Source organism: Bombina bombina, chromosome 7 (assembly GCF_027579735.1).
Source record: "Bombina bombina isolate aBomBom1 chromosome 7, aBomBom1.pri, whole genome shotgun sequence".
In the NCBI taxonomy this organism is placed as follows: Eukaryota; Metazoa; Chordata; class Amphibia; order Anura; family Bombinatoridae; genus Bombina; species Bombina bombina.
In genome coordinates, this window is record NC_069505.1 from 101641401 (window position 1) to 101663876 (window position 22476).

The window sequence follows — 22476 nt, forward strand, 5'->3', positions numbered from 1 at the left end:
AGTACTGAAACCAAAAAAAAAAGCTTAGATGCCTTCTTTTTCAAATAATGATAGCAAAAGAACGAAGAAAAATTGATAATAGGAGTAAATTAGAAAGTTGCTTAAAATTGCATGCTCTTTCTGAATTACAAAAGAAAAAAATTGGTTACAGTGTCCCTTTAAGTTTTTATACTGTTCTTGTGTGCTAAAAGTTTTATTTTGATTTTTGGTGATCAATTAGCATTCTTTTTATATGCACATTCTTTTTATATGTACAATTTCTGAGGCTCCGGCTCCTACTGAGCATGTGCAAAAGTGCACAGTATATACTGAATGTATATGCATTTTGTGATTGGTTGATGGCTGTCACATGATACAGGGGTAGGGCAAATTGAATTAACTTTGAAATTTGCCAGAATGTTTTACTACTCATTTCAAAGTAAAAGTAAGTGTTATTGCATTGTCATTGTACTGTGTATTTGACACATATATACAGTAATGGGTAGCACCATGTTTAAACCTATGTTTCCCTTTTCTATAATCTTTTGTTGTAGACACTTAGGGACAGATAAAGTGTGCAGATAGTGGCTGTATGGAGGCTGTGTGCAATATAGTAAAGTTAAAAGGACTTTAAACCCTGATACATAAAATTACTTTAAAATTTGTATAATCCACACTGCTATTGTTGTTTGCACACAGTATCTTCCCCTAATTGTCCTAGGCTAAAGAGATTAGATAAGGGAAACCTAGGTTTCAACATGGCTGCAAACATTTTTTATAAAAAACAGTTTGCAATTCACTTTCTAACTGTTCTGTCTGAAAGACTTGATACAAATTCTAAACATCTATAATATGAAGAATAATATTCCTAAAGGATTGTTATAATGCAAAAGCTTGGCAAGTTTGTGTCACTGACGCTCCTAAATGACTCACCCGCCGTGTTCTACTCAGAAGCTTCAATGCTTAAAAGGGTTTAGATTGTTGGTGTTAATCATTTTCAATCCGACAACAGCCATTAGAATAGCTGACAAGAACACCATTCACAAGATTACAAAGATGTCAGATTTTTGTAGTGCACCTGCCAAAGTACAACAGCTAAAGGTTGATCATTTGTGTATAATTTACATTAAGTCTATTAACAGCTTTTAGCTGGTCTTATGCTGCTGTTGATAGACTCAACATTTCATCTGACTCTCATAGGCGTAAAGGTTCAAAATGCCTTTTGCAACAAGTATTACCAAATGTGAATAATATATATAATTATGATACCAATAAATGAGAATATAAAATATTTTAAATGCTAAAATAATATAATTATTTATTAACTAATAAAGATCTCCTATGTATATAATATATTGTTTAAAAACATGATAAAAATGTATCATCCAAATATAGGAATTCGGCATAGATGTAAATTAAGCAGTTTATTACTTAATTTTAAATATATTTGTGGGTCTATTGTGGCTGAGTCAATCTCAGATGGCAAGTGTAAAACCATGCTGATGAACATTAAAGGGACACTGTACCCAAATTTTTTCTTTCGTAATTCAGATTGAGCATGACATTTTAAGAAACTTTCTAATTTACTCCTTTTATCGAATTTTCTTCATTCTCTTGGTATCTTTATTTAAAATGCAAAAATGTAAGTTTAGATGCCGGCCCATTTTTGGTGAACAACCTGGGTTGTCCTTGCTGATTGGTGGATAAATTCATTCACCAATAAAAAAGTGCTGTCCATAGTACTGAACCCAAAACAAGCTTAGATGCCTTCTTTTTCAAATAAAGATAGCAAGAGAACAAAGAAAAAATTATAATAGGAGTAAATTAGAAAGTTGCTTAAAATTGCATGCTCTTTCTGAATCAAAAATATTTTTTTTTTGGTACAGTTCCCCTTTAAATAAATATGAGGTAGGAATACACCTAACGTTGACTTGTAAACATGAGGACTTTAAATAGGCTGAATGGTTTTTGTCTCACAGTTGACACCACCAATGTAAACTAGTCCAGAGTAAGCTAAAATAAGTAATGCCAAAAAAAAAAAACTTACTAAATTTAGAATGTATATTCAATATAAAAATATAGACAAAAAATAAAGTTGTCCAGTTTATATGATTTATATAACCTCCAAAATAATATTGACATTGGAGAGAAAATTCTTAGCTCAGTACAAAATGGCTGAATTCTGCAGATTATGTGATTTTTTTTTTTTTAAATAACTTTATTGATAAATCGATATACTCCATCAACTCGTTCTTTTTTTTTTACAGTGATTAAAACAAGACTACAATCATTACAACGTGGAGTCAATGAGGACACATACTCAGGAATTGTAGACTGTGCCAGGTAATACTAAGCTCATTGAAGTGCCACTAAATAATATAAATAATGTGAAACACTTCTGTTATGAAATAATGACATTCCTACATAGCATACACCTTGACACATTCATTTTAGGTGTATGAGCCAGTGTACAAATTTGAGACTTAAATAAATTTAACATCTACTATTCCCAATTGCAGATACAGAAACTCTTGAAATATTACAATACAGAAATACTCAGACCAATATTAAAAAAAAAACAACAATAAGGGTTGGGATAAATCAATCAATTTCAGCATATAGTAAGGGTAATTTTATTTATGGTATCACCTGTATCAGGTATCTTTACATACATAGTTTATCCACTTATCAGAGCCAAACAGGTGCACATCAAATAAAGTATGGCATTGATAAATTAACCAGATCATTTTATGGCATGTGTCACTTTTAACGCCTTAACGACCGCGGCGTACCCTGTACATCACTGGTCGTTAAGGGTTTGTCTGGTTGTAATAGTGCGGGTCTTAAGATCATGCTATTAGATCCTCACTTCCGCAGGCTTGTTAAAAAAGTGCGGTCGCTATTAAACCCCCCCATAGAAAGACCAGCGACGTACAGGGTACTTGCTGATTATTAAGGGATTAAGTTTTCTTATAATTTTGTTTACAAAATTTCATCTCCTCATCTCATGGAACACATTTTCACTATGTCACTACGGTACACTATCTGTCACCTTTCACAGTAGCACATTGGTTATTACGTTATTAAACTTTACCTGATATATTTTCTGAATCTGCACCGGGGATACTTTACGCAAGCCCTGGAATACCCCTTATTAATGGCCCAAATACCCCAAGGGGGTCATGATCCACAGCACAAGGAAGTAGCTGACAGAGACCCACAGGCCGAAGGGGAATTATGAGATTATTGGCTGCTGCTACCACACAGGTGGTGCAGAATTTAGGTAATTTACTAACTTTCTGATTGTTGGAGATAATAATAAAATGGTAAATCACATCCATTGTATTATAGAATATTATTCCATCAATAACTCAACACACAGCTCCGTAAAAACTTCTATTTTTGAAGTCAGGTTGTTATCAGCTTTGATTTTAGATTGTCGTTGCAAATATATTAGTGGCCAACATACTTAATTGATTAAAATCAAATATGCTTATTTAGGCCACAGTTACTTACCTAAAATGTTAAACATACTGATTTAAGTGCATGTGTAATAAAAAAGTAACATACAATTATAGAATTTGACAGGAATAGGAGAAACAAAAGGTCCATCAAGTCTGCTAATTTGTCTTTCTGAAGTGTTTAATTAATCGTCTGCTAATATGTATTTCTGAAGTGTTTAATAAATTAAGACTTAAATTATGTCTTAGGATAGTCTTACATGTATCCTATGCATTCTTGGATAGCAGAACGCTCACAGAGAATTAAAGATTATCTTGCTTCTGATATCTTAGACCACTTGTATCCTTGTATACTTCGATCTAAGGATGTGCACTTGTGATATTTGAGCAAAAACGAATGCGGAAAATGGTGGCCAGCATTTGGCAATTTTTGGAGAGAGATGTCTTCTTGTGAAAGTGCAACACACTAAGATCTGTGCAAATCCAGATCCAAGCCGATCCAGATCTTAGTGTGTTGCATTTACGCAACTCCAAAAAAATTCTTAATGCGGCTGGTGGCACCATCTTCGGAATCCGTTTTTGTCCGAATATCACAAATGCATATCCCTTAAAATGGAAATGATAAACTGTATAATAATGCTCTTAGTTCCTGACAATAATAATGTTTTGTTATATACTAACATTAAAACATAGTGAATATATTTGTCCAGCCTATCAATCAATTCATTTCTCTCCCTTTCTTTGTTTATAGGAAGATTTGGAGGTATGAGGGTCCTGCTGCCTTCCTAAAGGGTGCTTACTGCCGTGCTCTAGTCATTGCTCCACTCTTTGGCATTGCTCAGGTTATCTACTTCATTGGAATAGGTGAATACATCCTTGGATGTTTACCCTCAAGGCATGATTAATGTCACTGCAATGACCTCAAAGCCATGCCTCATGAGTATTGTATTTTGAAGGGGGTATCAAGGTACTTTGATTTTGGCTCCTTGTACCACATGCCAACCCCCTTCCAGCCTAAGTGGATTCTTTCTGCCTCTGCATATCTGTGAGGGGATGGATTCCAGATCATTACATACCACCTCTATTTCTAATGCAGTGGTATGGTCCAAAGCTGTCCTGAATTGCTGCAGAACATTCCCACCAATCAGAGCTCTTTATGAGTAAAGTGAGGATACATCTTCTTAAAGAAGCAACAATGCTACAAAAAAATCATTATTTTATGAATTTGAGGCACTTTTAACCCTGAACTTGCTGAATGTGTTGTTACAGGGGCTTTTTAAAGATGGCAATGGTCTATCTTTTAGAAATAACATACCTCTTCATCTTAAACTATGATCTTTTCACTGCTGCAGATATCTGCAACATATATTATACACCTATTCTTTATATATTAGAAAATGCATTTATGTGCACTTCCACATGTCCAAAACAAGTAAAACAAAAAACAGATCCATTTACCATACAAATGAAACAGAAGGCTTTGGCAAGAACTAAGGGCCCAATTCTCTAAAGCTCTCTGGTCTGGTGAGATTATCTAAGAAGGCTCATCAGCACTTTGAGGTTTGTCAAAAACAATTAGAAAGGCAAATTTAACATTGAGAGCTGTTTATCTAGAAATGCAGGGTTCTGTATGCAAAGAAAAGCTCCTACATTACAAATATACTCCGAAAAAAGTCCATTGTTTTTGCACAATTTGTTTCCATGCTGGTGAGTTTTTAATAATCAGGCCCATACGCATTTATTATATAATAATTATTTATTATGGCCTTTTTATGTCATTGGGATGATCAGGTGACATCAAAAACCTTAAAGGGACATTGTTGTACAAAACTAAAATTCTGCTATGGCTAAGTAATAGAAGCATTTACACGTGTTGAAATTATTTTTTTGTCCCAGAAAAAAAATGTTAAGTAAAAGACACTAATACTGCAGTATTCGTTTGGTACATCCTACTAATATTCACTGGCTAGTGACATTCCTCTGCAAGTAAAACAAAAAACATTTATTCTGGAACGGTGCTTGTGTCTTTCAAGAAACTGGAAAACACTTTGAAATAACCCTAAGCTGACACTCTAATACCATAATACAAGTTTATACGCTATGTATGTTATATCACTAATGCACAGTTATGTTTTTTTGTTTAACATTAAAGGTACAGTCTACATCAGAATTTTTTTATTGTTTTAAAAGATAATCCCTTTATGATCCGACCCATTCCCTAGTTTTGTATAACCAACACAGTTATATTAATATACTTTTAGCTATAATCACCTTTTAGCTATAATCACCTTTTAGCTATAATCACGGGCTCCATTTATCAAGCTGGGAATGCAGCTTCGGAGGCACTTTGCAGGATCTCTTAGCTGGTGGATTACAAAAACCATAGACACGTTCACCCAGTGTGATTGACAGCCCCTACTCAGACTAGCATGAGCAAGAGGCAGCATTGCACAGACGTGATCCCAGGCGGACATGTTAACGGAATCGAACCCTGTCCATCCAGATTATGTTAAATGTGGACTTGGGGGTTTATTTATCAAATGCCAGACGGACATGATTCGCTGCAGCAAATCATGTCCACCTTGCATCGCTAGATGCCGACAGTATACGCCGTCGCCATTAATCATTGCACAAGTATTTCTGGTGAAATGCTTGTGCAATGCCGCCCCCTGCACATTTGTGGCCAATCGGCCGCTAGCAGGGTGTGTCAATCATTCCGATCGTATTGGATTGGGATGATTGCAATCCGCAACCTAAAAGGCCGCTGCTTCTTAACTTCTGTTTCCGCAGCATCCGCTGCTTGGTAAATTGACCCCATGGTATTAAAAAACAAATCTTTTATTCTATTAATATGAAAGAGCAGCATTAACACATCAAAAATATATATATTTTTTGGATGAAGAGATGTCATGCAAAAGCTGTTTAAATCAAAATGAAACTAATGTTGCAGTATCGGTTTTGTACAGCAATGTTACTTGCTCTAACAGTTTGAGGACATTTGAAACAGGGAATTCTGCACCAGTAAGTCAATCAAAACCCTGTTCCTAAAAAAATGCATTTAGAAAAACATATTTATGATTGTTTCCCTTAACACAAAAAACCTTTGCTAGTTGGTTAGTTTTGCCTTTGAAGCTGAGAATGCTGTTTTCTCACAGGAGTACATGAATGAAATAAAAAACAACAGATATATGCAATTATAAGGCTAGAAAACCTAATTAAAGATATAATGGGACAGGCAAATAAGCATGGGGTATGCATAAGATAAACACATTTAAAGGGACAGTAAACACCTTGATGTTTTTATATAAAATGTTTACTTATACATAGTGAAACAACTTTGCAGTATATTTTCGTTATTTATTTTGCACACCTTTTTATGTAATTTAGCTCTGAAAAAAATTCTAGTTCTCAGAGCATAAAAAGCACCCTGACTTATCAAAGGCTAACAAATACATTTTATACTAACTATGCCAGTGGTTAGCCTTGTTGTCTGCATACTGAAGCTCAGATTAGCTCCTCTAAATAAAACAAACTGTGAGTGGAGTTTGGTTTTTAAAAAACAACTGCAGTAAAAAGGGTGTTAATCTGTTTTAAAAAAGTTAAGACTTGGCTGATGTTCTATAGCAACACAACATAAATGCCTAGTAATTATAATATGTTTTCTGTCCCTTTAATCACAGACTTCTTGTTTTGGACTTATCAGTTAGGTGCTAGTTGGAATTCAAATTGCCAGATGTGTCTCAGAAAATTAAGTTAATTTAAAGCAGCTATATGGTTATTAATAATAAGCCAGTGCTCTTTTCATTTATTATTTTAAAAATGCATCTGTATGGTAAAAGTGGAAATATTATGGACATGTTTGTACCAAGCACTCTGCAAACCTTACAGTATATTGCAGTCCGATGTGACAGTGAAATGTGATTTTCTGGTTTGTTATAGCAGCTGACATTTTCAGATATCCTATAACTGTTCATGATGTGAGAAGTGAAATAATTGTGTAACATGGTGAGTATTGTGTGTGAGGAGTTGTAACATTCCCATTGTGTGTGAGATAAGTTGGACCCTATAGATCAGTGGTTTCCAAACTTCTTCAGGTCACTGCCCCCTTGGTTTCATAATCGCACCATCAGCGCCCCCTAATTACCCTGTTAAATTCAGTAATATTCAGACCAGCAGTGCGCAACCCCTAAACTTAATGGCACAATACAAATTTTTTTTTGGCCTAATTAAAACTGTATTGTCTTGATCTTCTGCCATCTTTTAATATCGATAGTCACTGTGCAAGAGTTTTAAGTGCTATGTAGTGCACCAACAGATTATTTCGGATGACAGAAGACTTAAAAACCTTAGATGGTTGACTGTATACAAAGTACTCAGACAAGCACAACAGGTCATTGCTGTGTTTCCTGCTACTACACAATGATTCTAAACTAGCATTCTTTTCTACTAGCACCCCCTATGGTGCTGCCTTCCACCTCTTATGCCAATTAGTGATCCCCACGGGGGCAGTACCACCCACTTTGGGAACCACTGCTATAGATCAATGTCATAAAATACCTGCTCTGATACTGAAAAGCTGTTTTTATGTTTTCTTCATCGGTTTGGGGACAAATCTTTGTTAAAGTAAATTCCTTAAATGGAAAGTGTACTGTAAAATTTGTTCTCCTTTACTTTGTCCCTGGAGTGTATTACATTTGAAAAAGGTGAATTTATGAAATATTTAGCAGAAAAAATACACTCCCAGAGGGGGATGAGAAAGATGGGTACTAAAATATTCATTTTTAATTGTTATTTCAGATAGAGATAAGGAAGCCTTTGTGTTTATATACAATAGTTAGGGATAATGAGAGATTCTTCCTACATGCTTATTCCATTTTAATGGGTTGTGGTTTCAAAGAGCAAAAGTGTGTGTATATATATATATATATATATATATATATATATATATATAAACCCAAAGGAACATATCTCTATACATTTTATACATTAGGGGAAACCAGTTTTACAGTACAGTATCCCTTTAAGTTGACATATAATGTATAATACCATAGTATCCATAACAAAATCAATAATATTTTTTTTGTAGAGGATAACATAACATAAAATATACCAACAGATAAAAATGCACTATTTGAGACTGCTGCTTTCTGTCAGGATTGTGAAGAGTTAATTTGTTTAAGAATGGGATCTGAGAAATTTTGGACAAATTATTGTTATTATTATTATTTAGAGTGCAGTTTAGTATGTGTGAGCAAATATGATGCTGTTACTGCCTATATTAATCTTTTATATATCATAGATCAGAGGCTTCTACTTATTGTAAATGTACCTTATATGACTCATCTTGCTATTAGATAGTAATAGGGTGTATTTTGTTTATTTTCGTTTCTTGGTATTACTTCTGCTGTTGCTTTCACACAAAATAGTAAAAGGTTGCAAATTGCCAACATAGGGAATCATATCCAGCATAACCTTTCATTTAAAGGGACATGAAACACTTTGGGTTTGTAATGCAATTTTTTTTTCTAATCATGCATATTTTGAAAAATCATTATTTATTTTGACACCTTTTCCTGTAATTTAACTCTGAAAATTGGAAATGTTCCAATTCGGAGAATTCACAAGCCTAATCCTGCTACATCTGTCCACATTTGGCTTAAGCCGAAGTGATGATAAGATATTGCAAAATAATACAAGTTTTTAATAATAAGATGACAGTGGGTCTACTCCAGTAATACGTCTTGATTAGCTCCTGTAAATAAGTCAGGTTTGGAGATTGGACAATCAAAAAATAATTTTAGCAAACAAGTTGTTAATATATTCAGAAAGTTTTCACACTTGACTGGCATGTTCATTTATTGCAAATCAGTCTCCAGAATCCATATGTAAGGAGGGTATTCAGTTACAAGTAGTGGAGCCACTAATAATTGCCACAACCTACTAAGGAAATAATGAAGGTGTTTAATGTCCCTTTAATTCATTTGAAGGAATTTAACATTTTCAGAATACGTTTTCTTATGAGTCCAGAAGTATCATATCTTTAACTCTAGTTTCATATACTAGTAGGTTCTATTTTCATAGGGACACCTGCTCTACATAAGACCAAAGTAACCTCATTACAGTGATTTGCGTAGTATACAACAAAATAATTAAACTTTTTGTTAGTCTCAAGAACTAACTAAAGCAGACATCCTCAAAGGTTTTGGAACTACATTTCCCATGATGCTCAGCCAGCTTATATGCTAGCTGAGCATCGTGGGAAATGTAATTCCAAAACCTTTGGATGGCCAAGTTTTAAGATGTCTGATCTAAAGTGATTATAAAGACTTTTTTCTTTCTCATGGTAAACAAGTGTATGTTAGATGTCCTGCTATGGCTCACAATTGCTATCAGTAATTACAGAGCAACCTGTGGCTCTCAGAGTGCCCTTAATGTATTATGGCGGCTTGATAATCAAACCTGGAAACTACAAGTGTTTAAACCTTGAGTATCCTGATTCCATGGAATGCAGTTACCCTTTTATTTACTGGAAAACTGAAGATCAACCTGTGATCTCTATGCATTTGATTTTGAGGGCTTTAGTTTTATTTTGCTAATGATACATATACATTATTAGCGGACCAAGTAACAATATATTTTTAAGAGCCTCAAGGTGAGTAGAATCAGATAGTGGTAGAGAAGATTTAAATCAGAAGATGGCTCACAATAAAGCTAAAGATGATAAAATGTCCTCTTATCTTCTATTAAAAAATATGTAAAATATATTCTGTAAAATGGTTTATATTGGTGTATATAGGTGAGAATCACATTGGACCACAGCAACACGTACTTCGGTCCTATTTTTCAGAATGAGTTTGAATTTAAAATGCACATACTGTTGTGTTAAATATGTTTCATTCCCCCCCTCTGATTAATAATCATGTTCTCAGTAATTTATGCTAATATTCCTAGTTCCCATGGCCTTAATTCACTAAATAGAGTATGTTCTCTTGTGAGAAACATTATTGTCCATTTCTATTGAGTTTGAGGTCATTGTAAGATATGGTTATGGAAAAATAAAGATAAAAAAAACAGTTTATCTATTCCTTATATATGACAATATGGAAGCCTAACTATACAAAGACTAAGTGGTACAGAAGTTATGTTTTTTTTTTTTAATGCTATTTAGTTTTACATTCCGATTTTATGAAGCAAAAGCCTTATATTTATTTAAAGTTGTGACAATGAGCTAGGTGACTAGCTCTAGACTGGCAAATGAAAAGCATGGTAAATGTTTTATCCAGTTATAAAGGATATTGAAGATGAATATATCATAGTATATAACAGCAAGGTTGCTCTCTTATTGAAGTATACCTCAGAACAGTCTAAACAATAATTGCTTGATCAGTGCAGGGGCTTATTGATATCTCTTCCCAACTGGCTACAGCTGAGGAAATAAGAGATATCAATAAGGCCCTGCACTGATCAAGCTATCATTGTTTAGACTGTTTTGAGGAATACTTCAAAAAGAGAGCAACCTCACACTTATTTAAAAATAAAGTAGAAAATGTAATAAAATACAAAGTCAGAGACAGGAGTTGTAGTTTACATCTATTTCAGATCTTTCTTGCGTTAAAGAACATATCCTGTTGCAAGGTCAGTTTTATGGATCATGCAGGATCCTCTCCAGTCTCTAGAGGGCAGTTCACAAAACAATTTCCAGAGTTAAATTACAGGAAAAGCTGTCAAAATAAATGATGAAGTAACATTGCAAAGGTTACTACACATAATTGAGCATTAGAGTTTTTTTTGCCCCTTTAGAGGGACATTAAATTATTTTGTAATTGCTTTCCTAATCATAAAACACTTAGGATTATTGCCTCATGGTATCTACTAGATCCACTATAGTTTCCTGATGAACAAGTTCTCATATTAATGAATCTGGGTCCATGCCCTTTTAAAGAATTTCAACAGACCTACATTCCACTGTTTTCATGCACTTAAAAGGTTTGTTTATAACCCTACTTGTTTCTCTTTTTTTATATTGTATTATTTGTGTTTGTTTATGTATCTTCAAATTTGTGTTATCTCTGGACCTGTAACCCATCATTATGTGAAAAGTATTGTGCTTATCAGGACAATGAAATGTCATTTTAAATGCTGCTTTGAAAACAATACAAAAAAAATATTTTAAAGATGTTTTACAGAAAATAGATTGTACTTTTGTTTGTTGTATTGTCATGTAAAATAATAATAAAAAAAACAAACTCACAACCCTGATTAAGTTTCAAAAAATTAATGGTAACAAAAGCAACCACTTTCCTGGCCAAGAACAGCTTACAATGGAGGTGAGACTGATGTTCTATAATAACAATAACAAGCAGGAATCAATGACTGGGTAGCCCTGCATACTATAAAATCAACCCGGGTATACACAGGGCCTGATATTTAAAAGCTCGCCGCTGAGATGATCTTAGACGTCTTGTCACTACGGAGAGGTCCCTAAAAACATGTTAGAAACACAAATTTGAAACATATTTGTCTCACTATGCCGGGTTCTTGATGTGAAGGATAGACACCTACATTACACTATAAGGTCTAAAAATAATTCCAAAAGATTTTGCATGATTTCTCTCCATGTCGGCAAAATTTTGAATATCAGGCCCACAGTAATAGTGGTAATGACCACTGGTAAGGAATATATGTTGCAAAACTATTTCACATGTGCATCTTCATACGTGATTTATCTGCTTACTTGCCAATTATGTAGGATTCAATACGTTGGCCGTATCTGCAGAAAAATATGTGATAGGTGGTATGAGCACTTTTGCAACATGAAAAATTATTATAAATTCCATATTGTCTCGTGACACTGTAATCATGTACACAACGGGAACTTGAATAGTTTTAACATCATCCCAGAAGAACATATTCCAATGTCGCATCTATATAACAGATTTAATAGATTGAGACAAAGAGAGACATATTGGATTTTTAGACTTAACACTTTATTCCCTAAAGGTCTTACTATGAATATGGACTTATCAGCTTTTAATGAATTTTTATTAGTTTTGAGAAAAGTTTCTTCATTGTGTATGGTTATTATATTGAGACTTTTTCAATACATTCAATTTTTAAGAGAAAGGAGGAGTCACAGTGATCAAGCACTGTTAATGAATTTCGTATTATCTATTCATGAACAACCCTTAGATATGACAATTTGTTGATTACTCCACACATAAGGCATACATTATTATTATTATCGGTTATTTGTAGAGCGCCAACAGATTCCGCAGCGCTAACATACATGACAACAATTTAATTTCACATGTAGCGCCTCATTTTATCTGGTTTTGGTAACATTACCACACATTACGAAGGCATTAAGGGGTCTCATTAATATATATATATATTTTATATATTTCACTATCATTGCTATATCTTATATCAATATTCTACTATATGACCATCTAATTCACTTTTGAGTAATGACACAGCACATCAATCTATAGCACATTTCTTTTTAGATAGGAATTAGCGAGCCCTTATTAGATAAGATTGTCTAAATATCACTACAGCAACACCTACTGACTAATATAATATATATTCTTTTTTAGTACACATCCTTGTATCACTACATTTGCACGCTGTAATCCAGCCGGTATTAGAGCGTATTGACACACTTTCGTATGCCCCTTTATCGGATGAGTCTAGAGAATATAACTGTTTAGCTGTGTGGGTAATTGGATGTGTAATTTTTGTTGTGCTACCATCTGGGTCGGTGGCTATTTCTGCCTTTGACAGTCACAAGACACATGGCTGCCGTGAATTCTATTGGTTATTCCATACAACCTTTGTTGACATTCTGATATTGGTTCACGGGTAACCATGTGATCGGACTCTCACCCAATTGTGGCTTACTTATCTACCATGAGAAAGTGATTGCAACATTGTAATATATAGAGACGTGCAGTCACTAGAGGCAGGGGAGGCAGAGCCTCCCCTGTCATATGGGCACATTTTTTTTTTTTAAATCATCTGCATGTTGCGCAATGGAGAGGCACGAGCAGGTCTCATGCTTATGCCTTCTGGCTATGGGCCTGTGAGAGCTGCGCCACCCACTGTTGGACAGTGGTTAAGCAGCTCATTGCACGGGCCATAAGTGCCCATTTGAGGCTGCAATATAGCGGCCACTTTGGGGCTGACCTGAGGGAGCCAATCGGCTGCACTCTGAGTCACTCTGGCTGTGCCTAGGAAGCGGGAAGCTGGTGCAGTGGATTGAGGAGTCAGGAGACGAGTGCTGCACAATAAGAAACTGCAGGCAAGCAGCCACCTTGGTAACCAGACATCATAACAACATCTAGGTAACTGGAGGTGTTTTAGAGAAAAAAAATGCGTTTTGCTATAGCTTCAAACCACCCCCAAATTTTCTTTTTATTCACACTGAATCCGGATATCCAATCAGCAGATTCTTTCTACTGATCCTTGAGAGCATGCACATCAGCATATAAAAAGTACTGTATGTTTACTATTGCAGACATGGGGACTGGGGAGGAGGAATGCTGGTGTTCTAGGCAATCAGTAAGTGTCCGGCAAAATCAAGTGGCAGTCTGTGTCTGCATTGCTTTCTACTGTGAGAGCAGCATTACTTCCATTTAAACAAATCTTATCAAGTGCTGCTGCTCTCCCAGTAGAAAACAAAGCACGGTTCATACAGGAAACAACACAATCTTTCCCTCTTCAGTTTGCTGCTTTTTAAACTGATAAACATTTTTTGCTGAATAAATAATTTAGCTTTAGTTCTCCTGGCTTTCTTTCTATTAAACTGTGGGAAGTAACCTGTCAGCTGAAAAGTGGGAGGAGTCAGTGCATACGGAGCACTTGCAGCCTCCCTCCTAAACGCACTGAGAACAGTCTGCATGAAGCCTGGCCCCTCCACTACAAACAGACTGAAGCACTTTAGGCTGCTGCTAGCCCATACAGAGGGGCAGGGTGCAGCAGGACCACAGGGAAATCTACTGCCTGATTGCTGACACCACATTAGGGAACAGATAGAGCTAGCCTAGTAAGGAGATAAAGCTGAATGGATTGTGAAATGATCTTAGCACAAGGTTTTTAATACACCCTGCCTTCTGTGCCCTGCATGGTAAAACAAGCAGACATGCCAGTGTGTGTGTAACAAGTAAACTGTTAACTCTCTACTTTATCTTTGTCTCATACGTTGTCAGAGAGGGAGGGAGGTGGTGTTAGATGTGACTGGGAGGAGATTTGCTTACTTAGGCAGATCTGTGTGCAGTGAGCTTTGATTTTCTGTTGTTAGATCTAAAGCATTTTAAAAGAAAGTTTCTATAATGCTGCTGTTCCCACATTAGAAAAAACAAAGCTCCCTCCACTCACATTTGTGCACAGCATGATCTGTAGAGGGGAAAGACTCTTGCTTAGGAGACAGCTGAGATGTGGACTTAGGCTCAGCTGTTGATTAATTCATTTTCCTTCACTGCTCACAGCCTCTGAATCCAGCTGCACCAGACTCTGGCAATGTGCACAGGGGGAAGAGGCACATAGTAGGTACTAGTAGTAGAGAATAATCTGGCAACTACAGGCCAGTTAGTTTAACTTCAGTAGTAGGGAAATTAATGGAAAGCCTCTTAAAAGAAAGAATTATGACTTACATAAAGACAAACAATTTAGAGGACCAAAATCAGCATGATTTTACTTCAGGGAGATCATGTCAGACTAATCTAATTGACTTCTTTGATTATGTAACAAAAGTATTAGACAAGGGTGGAGCAGTTGATATAGCATATCTAGATTTCAGCAAAGCATTTGACACCGTCCCACACAATAAACTAATTCACAAACTATATCTCCTTGGTCTAGATTCAAAAATTGTGAACTTGGTGGAATGCTGGCTTAAGGACAGAAAACAAAGTGTCTTAGTAAATGGAGTTCATTCAGCAGAGGGGGCTGTTACTAGTGGTGTTCCTCAGGGGTCAGTTCTGGGGCCTGTTTTGTTTAACATATTTATCTGCGATATCAGCAAAGGGCTACAGGGGAAAGTATGTTTCTTGGCAGATGATACAAAAATTTGCAACAGAGTGGATGTTCCAGGGGGGGTAGACAAAATGAGAAGTGATATACAACAATTGGAGGATTGGACAAACGACTGGGATCTAAAGTTTAACACAGCAAAGTGTAAAATAATGCATTTAGGGAAGAAAAATCCAAATGTTAATTACAGACTCAATGACACTTTACTGACTGTTACAGATGAGGAACAGGACTTGGGAATTATTATTTCAGATGATTTAAAACTTAGTAAACAATGTAGTAATGCAGCGAGTAAGGCTAGCAGAATGCTTGGATGTATTGGTAGAGGTATTTGCAGCAGAAATAGTAAGGTTCTTATGCCACTTTATAGATCATTAGTTAGGCCTCATCTTGAGTATTGTGTGCAGTTGTGGAGGCCATATCTTCAGAAGGATATTAACAAACTTGAATCTGTGCAAAGGAGGGCTACCAAAATGGTCTAAAAAATAAAACTTACCAGGATAGGCTCAAAGACCTAAATATGTATAGTTGTCTAGTATAGTCTGTGTAGTAGTAGCTGGTGGCACCTATATCTGGTTAGAAACTGTGTTTAAAGGGACAGTATACACTAATTTTCATATAACTGCATGTAATAGACACTACAATAAAGAATAAGATGCACAGAGACTGATATAAAAATCCAGTATAAAACTGTTTAAAAACTTACTTAGAAGCTTTCAGTTTAGCTCTGTTGAAAAGGTAGCTGGAAAGCCCACTGCAAGTGGGAAATAAGACACTCCCCCTCCCCCTTCTTTTGCATATGAAAAGACCCTGTACACAAACAGGAGCAAGCTGGAGAAGGTAGCTGACGGTATTCACATAAAACTTTGGGGCTTGGTTAGGAGTCTAAAAATCAGAGCAATGTTATTTAAAAATAAGCAAAACTATACATTTTAAAAAAACAAAAACAAAAAAAACTTTATGGGCTATATAGATAGATCTACAAAACATTCATGCAAAGAAAAAAATTAGTGTATAATGTCCCTTTAATCAGCCATTGGATGTCCCTAACCTATTAGACTGTCACCTATTACTTACATGGCTAATGTCACACTGTATTTGTGATTGTTGTTATCTCACACATTGTTCTGTGCTGGTTGCACTTTATAAATAATCCACCCTATATTTATGCCATGATCACAGTCTGTGACATTCTCAGCTCTGCCAGTAATGTTACCAGCTCACTGTAATGCCCACCCCTAACCACTGGTACACCTAAAGAACCTACCATTCCACAACCTCACCCAACCAAAGACAACACAAAACTCCACCAGGGACCTTGATGGGACCCCAATCAAATGTATTTCTCTACCTTCAAGGAGCATTACATTCATTTATTTTTTTAGCCATGTAGTGTTTTAAAACATGTTACAGGTTTTATTTTTAAATAATGTTCTTTTGTGTTTATTTTTTAATCTATGCATATGGAGCAATGTACCTCTAAGGTTTAAACTAGGGTTGCACCGATACCATTTTTTTATGACTGAGTACAAGTACCGATACTTGTTTTCAAATACTCGCCAATACCAATTACCGATACTTTTTTTTAATGTCATGTGACAATACCAAGCACAATACAGACTAATTATTTAAGATTCCTTCTTTATAATTATAAAGGGCTGTAATTCAAAAGACATTATGAAATAATAAAAAAGTTCACTGAACATGTTTATAAATAAAAAATATTACAATAAAATATTACAATTAAAGGGGTGATGCAATTGGGTTGTAGGGCTGTTATATAACATCAATCTGACATTTGTATGGAGGTTCGACGCTAAGCTGAACAGTCTTTCACTTTCCACACTACTGCATGGGGCAGAAAGATATTTTTGGCCCATTTTAGCCAGAGCTGGAAATCTGTTTATTTACTGCATAGTACTTCAGGGGTTTGTCTGAACAAGGTACAGTGATCTCTCCTACAATAATACAAATAACAGCAATGTGTATTGGCAGAACAGTAGTAAACCATTTTTAGTTTAGGTTCCACTCCAGTTTAAAATGAAATGGGAACATGCAGTTTGAAAAAACACCACAAGATAGCGTATGGGTAGGAAGTGGAGGTATCGGTTTAAGTATCGGTGCATTTGCACGAGTACAAGTACTCATGCAAATACTTGGTATCGGTATCGGTGCATCCCTAGTTTAAACCAACAGATTTGTGGGAGTTGTCTTTAGTAGCCAGTGTGCAATCTGCTCATAATGATGGCTTGTGCAGAAACATTCACTTCATATTAGTTTAAAAAGTGCTTTAAAACTGTTAATGCAAAAAATAAAAAAACTCTGTTCAGTCTTTCCTTAGCCACAGATTGTATGAGCAGAGTTACAAACACACAGGAGTGGACATGAGTGTCTAGAGGAAGAGGCAAGGTGGAAAATGAAATATGCCTTTTATATCCAAGGTTATACAGACATACAGATAAAACCTACATACACACACTGGTGTACACAAACATATAAACAAATATACAGACACACAATCAGATACATACACTGGTGTACACAAACATATAAACAAATATACAGACACACAATCAGATACATACACTGGTGTACACAAACATATAAACAAATATACAGACACACAATCAGATACATACACTGGTGTACACAAACATATAAACAAATATACAGACACACAATCAGATACATACACTGGTGTACACAAACATATAAACAAATATACAGACACACAATCAGATACATACACTGGTGTACACAAACATATAAACAAATATACAGACACACAATCAGATACATACACAAACATATAAACAAATATACAGACACACAATCAGATACATACACTGGTGTACACAAACATATAAACAAATATACAGACACACAATCAGATACATACACAAACATATAAACAAATATACAGAAACACAATCAGATACATACACTGGTGTACACAAACATATAAACAAATATACAGACACACAATCAGATACATACACTGGTGTACACAAACATATAAACAAATATACAGACACACAATCAGATGCATACACTGGTGTACACAAACATATAAACAAATATACAGACACACAATCAGATACATACACTGGTGTACACAAACATATAAACAAATATACAGACACACAATCAGATACATACACTGGTGTACAGAAACATATAAACAAATATACAGACACACAATCAGATACATACACTGGTGTACACAAACATATAAACAAATATACAGACACACAATCCGATACACACACACACACACAAATTAACTTTTGCAGACTGGTGGTAGTGCTCGATGTCTAGTATTAATTACTGCACGTGAATAATGATATTTGAAAACGTTTACAGGCTGCACGAGCAATGAAATTTGAAATTAATGTTAACCATCCAGTGCTAACACTGGTTCCCAGAGTTGATTTACACTCTCTCTACACTGCTCACATTATTATTATTTTCTTAGCCCTGTGGTCCCTATTGTAGTCTGTGTAGTAGCTGGTTGAAAGTGGCAATCATAGCCACTGACCAGGACAGTTGTTGGGTGGGAAAGTGCCTTGTATGAGGGACGTGCAGTCATTAGAGGCAGTGGGGGGGAAATATAATTAATGGGGTTTTTTTTAAATTAAAAAAAATCTTAAACATTTTTCTTTTACAAGATATGACGAGTCCACGGATTTCATCCTTACTTGTGGGATATCGCCTCCTGGTCAGCAGGAAGTGGTAAGGAGCTCCACATCAGAGTGGCATAAATAGCCCCTCCCTTGCCTCCCCCTCCAGTCATTCTCTTTGCCTGTGTTAGTGATAGGAAGAGGTAAAGTGAGGTGTTTAGTTTAGATTCTTCAATTAAGAATTTTTTGTTTTTAAATGGTGCCAAAGTGTACTATTTTACTACAGAGCAGCTTCAAGCAGTCTGTTTAGACTATGGGAACTGGCAGATTTTTGTCTCCACTGTGCCTCCCAGGATTGTGCTGCGTTGATGTACAATGTCTTAGAAAACCTTAACTAAGACTTTTTCTGCTTCACAGGACCTCAGGAGGATATGAAAGGACACCTCTTGACACTGTGAAGGCTCGGCATGAAGGTAAGTGCAGTTCTTATTATTCTGGGGAACGGAATCAGATGGACTGTATTTTTCCTATGCTGGGGATTGGTATGCAAGTACTACAGTGACAGAACCAGACAATCTAGAGATTTTGGACCTAGAAGCGCTGGTATATATATATATATATACAAAATAGCTTATGGTGCCAAGTTGTCTGAGCTAAATTTATTTAAGAGGGAGAAATTGGGGAATTTGTATATATGTTTTCCTAGACATTCAGGCATGTGTGCCTTGAAGCGTTAGGGAGTTTGTGTAGGGGCTAACGTTATGAGGCTGGAAACACAGGGGTTAACAGATAGCTGTACGTTTAGGCTATCAGGCTTTTCTGGAGTACATAGGAGTTTTTTTAAATCCGGTTAATGGCGGATTTTACTTATTTTTACAGAGTGCGTTATGTTACACCCAAGAAGGGCGGAGCTAGAGTTCACGCGTTTTCATAGCACAGTCAGTTTGTGATAGTGCGATCATTACAACCTCTAGCCTATTCTTCCGGATGCGTATGTGAGAATAACTTGTTCCGGTCTCAGGTGCAGGTAGGAGCCGCAGCAGAAATGCGGCATGGGTGACAAGGCTTAATTTTTGAAACAGTTTATGCCTTATTATTGGGATTTGTACCAAGTCATAATACACAGTGTTAAAGGGAAGGTTTTTCTTAGAGCTTCTACCTGGTAATATATGTAAACGGATATATATATATATATATATATATATATATATATATATAAAAAGACGGTTATATCTGTACTTTGAGTCTTAAAGATACAGTACTCAATATTTTATTTTTGCAATAGTATCTGTGAGTGTCATAATTTTTTTCACTTTATTATGATGGATAAACATAGTACATGCCTCATGTGTTTACATACCATTGTGGAACCCCCTGTTACATTTTGCCCCTCATGTATAACTAGGGCATTACAGTGTAAGGAACACATTTTTTTATCTGATGATAATAATGATTGTACTCAAGATGATGAGGCTCAGGATAAAACTCGATCCCAAACGTCTCAGCCCATAACACCCACACAAGTGACGCTATGTTCTTCATCAGTGTCTGCATCATTCACTCTGCAGGATATGGCTACAGTTATGTCATCAACCCTTACAGAGGTGTTATCTAAGTTGCCAGTACTACAGGGTAAACGTAGTAGAGTAGAGACCCAGGTAGCCCAGGCGGCCTCTGATTCCTTGATGGCAATACCTGACATTCCCTCCCAGGATTCTGAAGGAGGGGGTAGGGAGATTTTATCAGAAGGAGAACTGTCTGACTCAGGTAGTACATTACCCAAGACAGATTCGGACGTGATGTCCTTCAAATTTAAGCTTGAACACCTTTTGTCTGTTATTACGGGAGGTTTTGTTAACTCTGGATGACTGTGACTCTATTGTGGTCCCTCCATAAAAATTGTGTAAGATGGACAGATATTTGGAAGTTCCTACTTACGCTGATGTTTTTCCAATTCCCAAAAGAATTTCGAAATTATTAACAAGGAATGGGAAAGACCAGGGATACCTTTCTCCCCTTCCCCTATATTTAAGAAAATGTACCCTTTATCTGACACCGTTAGGGATGTCTGGCAAACGATTCCTAAGGTGGAGGGAGCTATTTCTACTCTAGCTAAGCGTATGACTATTCCTATTGAGGACAGTTGGGCTTTCAAGGACCCTATGGATAAGAAGTTGGAAGCTGTTTGTTCATAAAGGGTTTCTGTTGCAACCTACGCATGCATTGTACCAGTTACAACTGCTGCTGCCTTTTGGTTTGATGCCCTAGAAGAGTCTCTTAAAACTGAGACTCCTTTGGAGGAAATATTGGATAGAATTAAGGCCCTTAAGTTAGCCAATTCCTTTGTTACAGATGCCGCCCCTTTTCAGATTACCTATTGGCGGCTAAGAATGCTGGTTTGGCCATTGTAGCACGCAGAGCCTTGTGGTTGAAATCCTGGTCTGCGGATGTATCCTCTAAATCTAAGCTATTAGCTATCCCTTTCAAAGGAAAGACTTTATTTGGGCCTGAATTGAAAGAGATTATATCTGACATTACGGGAGGTAAGGGTCACCTCCTCCCTCAGGATAAGACGTCCAAACAAAGGAGACAGAGTAATTTTCGTTCCTTTCGAAATTTCAAGGGTGGTGCTTCTTCCTCTTCCGCTAAGCAGGAAGGGAACTTCTCACAGTCCAAGCCCGTCTGGAGACCCGATCAGGCTTGGAACAAAAATAAACAACCCAATAAGCCCACTGCTGCTCCCAAGACAACATGAAAGGAGGCCCCCGGTCCGGGACCGGCCCTAGTAGGGGGCAGACTTTCTCTCTTTGTCCAGGCTTGGATAAGAGATGGTTAGGATCCCTGGACACTAGGGTACCAACTGGAGTTAAAAAATTCCCTACCAAGGGGAAGTTTTCTTCTTTCACGATTGTCTGTAGACCAGACAAAAAGAGAGACGTTCTTACGTTGTGTAAAACACCTCTCTACTATGGGAGTAATTTGTCCCGTTCCAATACAGGAACAGTGACAGGGGTTTTACTCAAATCTTTCGTGGTTCCCAAAAAAGAGGGAACGTTCAGACCCATTTTAGATCTCAAGAGTCTAAACAAGTTTCTCAGAGTCCCATCCTTCAAGATGGAGACTATTCGGACAATTCTTCCATTGATCCAGGAGGGTCAATATATGACTACCGTGGACTTAAAGGATGAATATCTTCATATTCCTATCCACAGAGATCATCACTAGTTTCTAAGGTTTGCCTTCCTCGACAAACATTTTCAGTTTGTGGCCCTTCCCTTCGGGCTGGCCACGGCTCCCAGGATCGTCACGAAAGTTCTAGGGTCTTTGTTAGCGGTTCTCAGAGCGCGGACAGTAGCGCCTTACATAGACGATGTTCTAATTCAGGC

The 22476-nt window shown here is 36.4% G+C and overlaps 1 protein-coding gene across 1 annotated transcript in view; it reads left to right on the plus strand.

Moving 5' to 3' along the window:
• Positions 1–11699, plus strand: part of SLC25A22 (solute carrier family 25 member 22) — a 202772-nt gene extending 191073 nt beyond the window's left edge. The window contains exons 9-10 of the mRNA XM_053720217.1: positions 2247–2322; positions 4192–11699. Coding sequence (XP_053576192.1) covers positions 2247–2322; positions 4192–4345 — 230 coding nt within the window. The 3' untranslated portion in view covers positions 4346–11699. The remainder of the gene's footprint in view (positions 1–2246; positions 2323–4191) is intronic.
• Positions 11700–22476: the final 10777 nt, after the last annotated feature.